The sequence below is a fragment of the Myxocyprinus asiaticus genome, chromosome 21 (genome assembly GCF_019703515.2).
Source record: "Myxocyprinus asiaticus isolate MX2 ecotype Aquarium Trade chromosome 21, UBuf_Myxa_2, whole genome shotgun sequence".
NCBI lineage: Eukaryota > Metazoa > Chordata > Actinopteri > Cypriniformes > Catostomidae > Myxocyprinus > Myxocyprinus asiaticus.
In genome coordinates, this window is record NC_059364.1 from 18,971,277 (window position 1) to 18,980,875 (window position 9,599).

A 9,599-nucleotide genomic window follows, 5' to 3' on the forward strand; every position below is an offset into this window, starting at 1 on the left:
CAATCTGCTTTACTACATAACAAGTCACTTGAGAGCGCTTTTTTACAAAATGCTTTGTCCAATGCTATCAAAATGCCATCTTCATCTCCCCACACAAATGGGAAGTTACAGGGGGCTATAGAGAGGCCTAGAAAAGGAGTGAGAGGGGAATAAAAGCAATGGAGAGAAATCCAGTCTCTTACCATCATCACGTTTTCTCTTTTCACCATTGGAGCGAGGGATTCCGAGGATGCCATTAATAGAGTAGGACCCCACGGGGTCATTGGAAGCACTTGACACAGGTGGGGAAGCTGTGCTGGGCACTGAAAAAGAGCAAAGGAGTAGGTTAACATACATGGATTGCTCTCAGGATCACTTTAAAAGAAAATGAATTAACTTTAGGTCGTGGGCATAATTGATGCCATTGATATGATTATTTTTATGTGTATATGCAAAGATACTGTCTCACCTATAGTGTGTCCTGTGGTGAGAGGCGTTCCTGTGCCATCAGAAGATGGATGGAAAGGCTGCTGAACTTTGGTTCGAATTATCCTAAAAAAATTAAAAGAACATGAATAGTTGCTCTGAACATGCAATTGGATTGCCAGGACATGTGGGATCATTTGATGGTGAGCTTTAAGATAGCCTTATGTAACCAATGTGTGTGCAAAACTCTAGTCTTGTTTTGGGGCCTTCCTATTTAGATACACTGATTCTGTCACAAATAACCAATCTTAGGGTATTATGGCCAATCATGGAGTAGAGTGGGAGCTACCACAGAGAGTGTGGATTCAATCAAATGGGATCCCATCTTTAGAAATATGATAAAGTCCCACTACCTCGAAGATGTGAAATGGGGAAAAGTCTTCATTGCACTTTGGTCTGAATGATCTTGCAAACAAAGCATGAAATCACATCAATTCACCTCAATGATGAGCTTCACTGCCTCGAACTGGCCTCAGCTTTAATAATCTTTCTCTCCCCCTCTCCTACTTTATCTATCTCAATCTCTATCTCTAACCTCCTCCTCACTGAAACAAGTGAAGATTGCTTGTAGAGTGTGGATACTGACTTTCCAGATCCGACATTTTTTTCTAGCACAAACATTCAGGGGTACCAGTGCGGATGAGACCCTACTGATCGAGAGTTGGGGATAAAAAAGTTGGGAATTAGAGGCAGAGAAGAACAGATGCAAATGGAGAGCTATAAATTATATGTGACAGGAAAGCAATAGTGTCTTATTGCTTCACAAAAGCCCACTACAGCATCTGATGTCTTTAATCTGGGACACGCTTTTGAGAGAAGAAGCTGTCACCTTATTCTAGGAACACATTTATACTCGTTGGCTACACATTTTTCACATTTGTATAAACTATAATATGGCTGTAAATTTCATTAGTAAAGAAATCCTCATGCGGTATGTGTTGATTCAGTCATGCTTGCAAGAAGTCAGTCCTCACAGATAAGATTCGATTTTAATAAACTGACTAAATGTGGAATTAAAAAACAACAACTATTATTTAATATATATTGTGCTATGGCTAACCTTGCACACAGGCTAGTTATTCCTTTTATTGGCCAAAGTACACTGAGACCTTTTTTATTTCTTTGTTTTATATGCTTATTTGGTTTGTCCTGCAACCAAAATGGCAAAATACAAAAGGGCCCTCCCTGACAAACACATATTAGTAGAATTTTATCTGAATTTTTAACATCTAACCACAACAATGTTTTGACCCTGTGCTTGTGCTGGCCACACAAATTCAAAAGCTTGGATCCATATTCTCACTATTGAATATTTGGTAGGTGTGAATTAATGACTTGCCAGGGTGCTGAGAATTCCCTGTAGAAATATAAAAATATGAATCAATGCTATTGAAAGGACATTTAGGATCTAGGCGATAGAAGGACTTAAAACTGGTTGTGTGCCAGTGACTTCATGCTGTGAGGAGGACACAGAGAACACCCCAGACAGTGTGTAATCTTTAATAATTCATGCAGAGAAAATGTGCTTAAAGCCCGGACATCTAATGTCAACAGAGCAGAGGTCAACCTCTTAACCACTCAGTGCACGAGGGTCCTGCCTCTGACGTCTACTCAGTGGAGAGGCAAAACTTCTAGACAGGATATAAGAACACCTATTTAAAACAGTTAGAGTTTAACCAGACAACTACAGCCTGTGTTGGCTATGCATGACACATTTTATTCTGTTATAATTATAGAAGTATATAATTAAGTTATTGCATTATTATTAATAATTAATTAATTAATTAATTAAAAAATTATTATACATATATATATATATATATATATATATATATATATATATATATATATATATATATATATATATATTAAAGTGCCCACTTTTAACAGCCTTAAAGTTCATATCAGTTAATATCTGGTGCAGGCACAATCAAGTTCACTTAAAGCACAGCCTGACTCGCAAATATAGACATGTTTTTTTGTTTGTTTTTTTAATCCACATATATGTGTTGCTTGTGCACAGAAGACCCAATTTTCAATGATTCATAATAATAGACAATAAAATATATTTCAACTACATCCCTATACATATTAAATTTCCACATAAACAAAGGTCCTTACAATGCCCTCTTCCGAGGTGATGACTTGAACATCATTGGAAATTAAGGTTTATTGGCTCTTTACATGTCATTAATGCAAATTTTAAATTTACCGCATACATGTGTTGAGACCTGTTCAAATTGCCCTTTTTAAGCAGCCATAGTGCATGAAATGAATATTTTTCAGCCCCTCTCTCCCCCAGCTTTTCTAGGAAATGTCTTGTGCGGGTTGGCCCATAATCTCTCTTCAGCTCATTAAAATGTAATGCTGCTGGCCAGCTCTATGGAACACTGCCTCCTAACCAAAGTTCATTACTCCTGCTTGCAGGTAGGCCTTTTTCACCTTGTTCTTCCACTCTTCTCAATACCCCTTCACTACTACCACCACCACTCCATCTCACTTGGTATAGTCTTGCTAGCCTTTGTATTTTAATAAGAAATAAGTTAATAAGTAGAGAATGATAACTAATTGTAACACTATTTATAATGCTATTTATTTTGGATTAATGTATGCATGGATGTATGTAGGTAATGTGGGACTTCATATGATGTTTATACGAATACATTACTTAGGATAGTCTAAGGACCCGTAAGTTTCAGAGCTCACTAAAATGATTACTGAGATCTAATGCCCACTGCATTTCAAATAATAGGCTACATAATTTTATTCAATACTCCTATTTTTTTGTTCTGTAATAATAATCATAATAATTACAGGAACACTAATATTGAAATAATAATAATTAATAAATATAACAATAAAACGTATTAATTACTTTATAATAATAATAATAAAAATAATAATTAATACTACTAATAATAAAATATCTCTTTTTTTATCAACAGGACATTTGTTAAAAATACACGAACTTTTTTTATTTTTTATTGCGTGGGATATTTTTTAGAACTACTGCGATGAGATTCCGGGTAAGGCAGTGAGGTCTGGTCGAGTATTTCCCAGTGCCACTGGATCTGGTTACAGAGTATTGATTGGCTTTCATCGAGACAGATGTGATTTTCGCGGCCTCAACTATAGATCATCTGCAGGCTGTGGACAGATTTGGGATTGAATTGCACATTTGAGACCACCACGAGAGAATGAATAAAATAAAAAAAATAAAAAATCACCCATGAAATAAACACCGTAAAATGGAAACGATGCAATGCATAAGCCATGTTTTATACATGTTTTTTTTTAGTACAGTACAGGACTAAAAGATTTCACATTAGCTGAGGATAATTTGACCGTTATTAGTGTTAGGAATCGGCGTTTTTTATTTTTATTTTTTATTTTTTTATTTATTTTTTTATAATCATGAACAAAACTAATTTTCATTACAAAATAGGATTTTATGGGCTCAGCACCTATGACCCATATGGGCAGATATCTTGTTCTGTCATTATGACATCACGCTTTTCACGTTAATTTGTAGTTTCAAATAGGATTCCGAATTCCAAATCGCCTTTACCTGTTTATAGATGAAACACTTGGTACAGTGTCGTTGTCACATACGCCCTCGGCGAGAAGTCGGTCTCTGATCTCCCAGGCAAACATTGTGGGATTCTGCCGCTTGTATTCTGCGATTTTATCCACAACTTTGGGCGTCGCCACTTTTGGTTTGGACCCGCCAATAACTCCGGGTTTAATACTGCCGGTTTCATAATATCTGGAAAAAGATGAACGATAATTCGTTATTATACATTTTTCTGGCATGCAGCGTTTTTTTTGCTAGCGTGTGGCATTATATAATATATATATATTTATATTTATAAACAATGAGTTATGAAAGCGGTCTATAAACAGCCTATTTTAACTGAAAATTTGTGATCTAATTATATTTTGGAGGTTCATATTATTAACTGTGATTTTTTTCCCCCCAAGTCTAAGGAGACTTCAGGGAAAACATGTGCTAATTTCTATTTTAACACGTAGATTTGATTGGTTTTGTGTCTTTAATCATTAACATTCGTAGGCTGCGCTCAAAAAAAAAAAAAAAAAAAAAAAAAAAAAAAAAAATCCTATCCATTTATCAAAAGGTTTTCTCAGCGACTATGTTCCATGCACCCCACGATTAATACATGCCACCAACACATATCTCATATTTTCTAAGGAACAGTTAAAGTGCAGAATACCTTATAAGATCCTTTTGATAGCTGAAAAATATTTCAAAAAATTCAAAAATCTATAACAGTTCCTAGAAAACATCTTCTTCCCCCTTTACAATTAATTTAAGGTCAATTAAATTTCATATTAGACCTTTTCACTAAAAGAGAAAGACTTTCTTATATGAGACATAACAGTACAAGCATATTTTATTTACATAAAGCATTAGCCATTGACTTTTATTATTCTTTTTTAAAGGGGTAGCCTATAACTGCACAAATTTGGTTCATATGTGTTTTGCGCTTTTTCCGTACCTTCCGAGAATTTTGCTGACACAGCCATGGCTGACCCGTAGCTGTCTTGAGATGTCACAAGGTCTGACTCCTTGGTGCGCGAGCTCAACGATTCTTTGCCTGACCACGTCAGGTAGGGGTCTGCCATTCACAAACACCCCCCCTAGCTGGTTCACACCGCCGTGCCCTATATGGGATACAACAACACAGACCCAAAAACATAACATTACATACATATAGAAGATAGGCTGCATTGTTAATTAACATGGCCACCACATAGAAGCGTATCATTTTCTCTTTCTCCCCTCTCTCTCTCACTTGCACGGGAACGCGCTCGCACGCACATATACACACTACCTGTGTGTGCACAAGTAGTGCGTGCTTAACGACGAACAAGATGATAGTTGTAATGTGTATTCTAACTGAGAAAAGTTAAGAAAAATGTATCCATGAGAAGATTTTGACCCCCTTATTTTATCTGTACTACCATTCTGCTAGAATATTAATCAGATCGAAGGGTCACGGGTGGCACTTAATAATATTTTCACATACAGTAAAAAAAGAGAAAGCTGTTGTACTTTGGCCAGTACATTTTAATGAATAGATTTAATATTTATTTAAGATTAAATGGTATTTTTGTCAGCACAATAGTCCTATTACAGAACAAGAAATAATATTTATATATTGTCATTATTTGACAGTAGGCTAATAGTTTTATTATAATTATATAATGCAATATTAATAATATTTAATATTACTATTAATGCGTCCATACCTTTTTTTTCTTCTTTCTTTTCTTTATACGTACGATTGTAAAATAAATAATTAAATAAATAAAATTAAAAAAATGGCAATACTGATGAAGTCATGTGCTACTATACTGCCTAACCCGCTTAGGTAGTATTTTCCTCTACTATTCCATTGCAGCCAAACACATGTCGCATAGATTATGTTTCAACCTGTTTAATTTTCCTTGCACATTTATTGTAAATAATTAAAAAGAGCTTTGATAACTCATATTACAACCATGGAGCAGGCTACTGCAAAATAATTAAGAATTAATTATTTAAAATAGACCCAGGCCTTCCGTCATCTTATTACAATAGCTCCTTTTTAAAATTATTATTATTTCTTTATTTTTATCATTAACAGCAATTATTTCCCTCCGATTTTTAAACGTGGAGAATGCTTGTTTCATTGGATATTCCTTGCTTCCAGTTCTTAAAGCAGTGGTTAGTAAAATAACATAATCTTTTGCAATTAATCTGCTATTATAGCGGTAAGTAGGCTTCATGTTAGATATTTCTGGAGATTTGTTATTTATATTTGGTGCAGTACAATCAGTAGAATGTACCAGTTATTTTACCCAAGACTAGGATTAAGAAAATGAGAAATAATTGTCAAACGTTGTATGTACAACGCCGAGGAATTAATATTAAATTATCATTTATACGCAAAATACTGTAATCGACTTTTAGAACGACTTAGCGACCAAAAGGCCGCTAAATATAACACAAACAATCACTTATATTCCTTTACAGTGACTACTATCCGTATTCGCTTTACTGGTCGAGAAGTATAACACATCATTCATAAATGTATTTTAAAAGCTTTTAAAAGCTTTTGCTGGGACAGGCTGTAGCCTTACTACAGGAACAACTTAATCGAAACGCTCTACACACTCACTTTATTTATGCCAAACCAGGTAAAGATTTTTACATTAAAAACTGATATTTTACTCACGGTGCATCGCCGAGAAGGGGTCTGCTTTGCAGTGGATATCCATGGGATAGCAAAGAAAGGAAAGATAATCGACTGAGGTCGCCGTCTCGCCTTGATTATGTAGCTTTAATAGGAATTAATAAAGATTGCTATCCGTTCAAAGCAGAATGCTTCCGATGCCAGTGTACAGAAGAAGTTCTTCAGCGCGCGACGAACTTTATCTCGTGCTGTTCAGTCCATTAAATGAAGACACGAGTCTGGTCAGGTGCAGATCATGTCCTGCACTATAGTCTCAAAAAATCTTTTACGCAGGAACGTTAGCGTAATCAGTCGTTCGGTTAATATTTGTTAGCTACATATTTAAGGGAACTCAAGTATTAGCGGTTGGGTCTCCTCCAGTGTCCTCTGGTGAAACTGCAGTGTAAATTCCTCGATATGGAGATGCGTCAAGTCTGAGGGGTACAGTCAGACTCGTGCGGGGATGACAGGAAAAAACATGGACACGGCAAGTGTCTCTCGGTCCCCCTCTCTTCAAGAATGGGATGTGCCTGTTAGAAGCTTTGGGCTGAGACTGAAACCCCTCTTCTCAGTGTGTCTGTTTCTAAAAGCTGCAGTCCACCGCCCCCCTCCTCCCCATACCCCCCTCGCATAGAGATGGATGACATGTCAGACAAAGGCAATAGATTCCAACACTTTGTGATTCGCCAACGCAAAAAGCTGGAGCATCAAATGAGGAGGTCTCTTCATCTGACACTCGGAAGGGGAGGGATGCAAACAGGGAAATGAGAAGAGATGGGTTAAAAAAAAAAATCGAGGAAATTAAAAGACGAGTGGAAAGGAAGCGGTAACACCAGCGGCCAAGCATCGTGGTATTTTAAAACTGTCTGTTGTCGAAGTACGTGAATCATGTGTGAATCATACTTGGTGACCTAAACGTAGAGGCTGAATGTCAAATTTTGTATAGTGCAGATGGATGGGCACAATGTTGCCCAAGTTCATTGCAGTTTTAAAGTTGTTTGCGTGGAGGAAATCCAGATCTGCTTATTACTGTTTTGCATCCTCTCTGTGTTGCAGTTTTCTCAATTAGGTCTTGTCGGATGTTTTTCTCATTTTATTCGAATGGTTAAACCGGTTATGTTTAGTCGTTATATAGCCAACTCCTGTTTGGCATTTTAAAGAACTGGCTATAATAGGAAATACAAAATACGGAATCAAGACCATAAAACAGTGGAAAGATAATACTAACGATTTAATCACAATTTATTTCAGATAATTTCTAGTGCATCTGCCAGCTATAGCTGACAACCGGGGATTACTGTATTACTTTCAAAATTGCTAACAAACTTACTAAGTTATATACCGTATATTATAGAAAGGGGTTGCGTCTTGACCACGCAGTTTCAACTGTTTTTTTTCCAGGTAGCACTGTAGATGGCGCTGCTTAGTTTGCTTTATTTGACTGGGAGGCTTTTGAAGATGTTTTTTTTATTTATTTATTTATTTTTTTATTATTATTATTATTATTATTATTATTATTATTATTATTATTATTATTATTATTATTTTAACATATCCAACAAAATTCTTGATTGTTGGTGACAAGTGATAAACTTACTAGTATTGTGTTCTCTCTAATTGTTTTTTCTTGTATTTTTCTCATTTGTAAGTGACTTTGGATTAAAGCGTCTGCAAAATGAATAGCTCTTCATGGAAATGTTTATCAATGATTTATAAGTAGTATTTTTTTATAACAAAGATATAGTAGCCTGTAGCCTATAAGATAAATATTTTGTAGAAGTGAGAACGTCAGTTGTTTGTCGTTGATTCGTGGTTTGATTGATTTGTTTATAGTTGATCAGAGAGTTTAGTTGCTTCACCACACTCTTCACATTTTTTTTCCGATTTTAAACCAGTTAATAACGACTTAATGTGAGGCTATAGTTTGTGCTAAGTCAGTGTATAACATTTTACCACTTGATAAAATATCTGTCTATCTATCTATCTATCTATCTATCTATCTATCTATCTATCTATCTATCTATCTATCTATCTATCTATCTATCTATCTATCTATCTATCTGTCCATCCATCCATCCATCCATCCATCCCACAGCTTGGAAGGCTGTAATAATACATCTGTGTAAAATGTAAGTTATATTATATGAAATGTTACACATCATCACTACAGCGGAAGCATATAAAGTCCTACGAAAGTGTCTTAAATGTCTTTTTTTATTAATAATATAATAAAATTAAAATATATATACATTTTAAACCGACAAAACTTCCATGCATTTTTTGCAATTTTTCATTTTGCATATTATTTGAATATTTCTATTATTCTTCTTCTTATTATTAATACATATATTGTTGTTTTGCAATATAGTATTGCTTTGGTATGTATTTTTAAATAGATTTAAACGTAAGCACCCAAAAATCTGTTTAAAACAAAAATGTATACTAATTGGCAAAAATTGTATTCCCTGACTTCATTGAAGAATGCACTTATAAAGTGTTCGCACCGTGACCGTTATAGTTTCGACTAAAAGAACAGGAGGCCATGTTATGTTATGACTCCGGGGCAAATTTGGGGACGATTCTTCTTTTTGTTAGTATTTTGGGAGGGAGCTTCTGGTACAATATGTAACACCATGGGCTGTAATTTCACACTTGACTACACATTTCCCCTAAAGCTGCTTTTATTTCCCCGCAAGACCCCAGCTTTTTGCCTCCACACCCCTTTAGTATATTAGTTACTTCCTCTGTTAGATGATAGGAAAACTAATTGCAACTGATCATAGTGGCCTTTGAATACTAAAGGCGGGCTATTGCTACAAAGTAGCATTATGTTTTATGTGACCTGTCAACGTTTTGTTATAAATATTTTGTTTTATTTCTGGGTGATATTAGAATCCT

General features: G+C 35.3%; 1 protein-coding gene across 10 annotated transcripts in view; it reads right to left on the bottom strand.

Moving 5' to 3' along the window:
- The window catches only part of LOC127411791 (paired box protein Pax-2a), a 29,347-nt gene extending 22,081 nt beyond the window's left edge, over positions 1-7,266 (bottom strand). For 4 of the 10 annotated variants that reach the window (XM_051647565.1, XM_051647568.1, XM_051647561.1 and 1 more), the window contains exons 1-5: positions 6,705-7,265; positions 4,983-5,148; positions 4,034-4,231; positions 449-531; positions 183-302 (exon numbers count right to left, since the gene is read on the bottom strand). In XM_051647565.1, coding sequence (XP_051503525.1) covers positions 183-302; positions 449-531; positions 4,034-4,231; positions 4,983-5,148; positions 6,705-6,747 — 610 coding nt within the window. In that variant the 5' untranslated portion in view covers positions 6,748-7,265. Of the gene's footprint in view, positions 1-182; positions 303-448; positions 532-4,033; positions 4,232-4,697; positions 4,719-4,982; positions 5,161-6,704 lie in introns of all 10 variants that reach the window. The other 6 variants (XM_051647563.1, XM_051647567.1, XM_051647560.1 and 3 more) reach the window with 3 other exon arrangements.
- Positions 7,267-9,599: the final 2,333 nt, after the last annotated feature.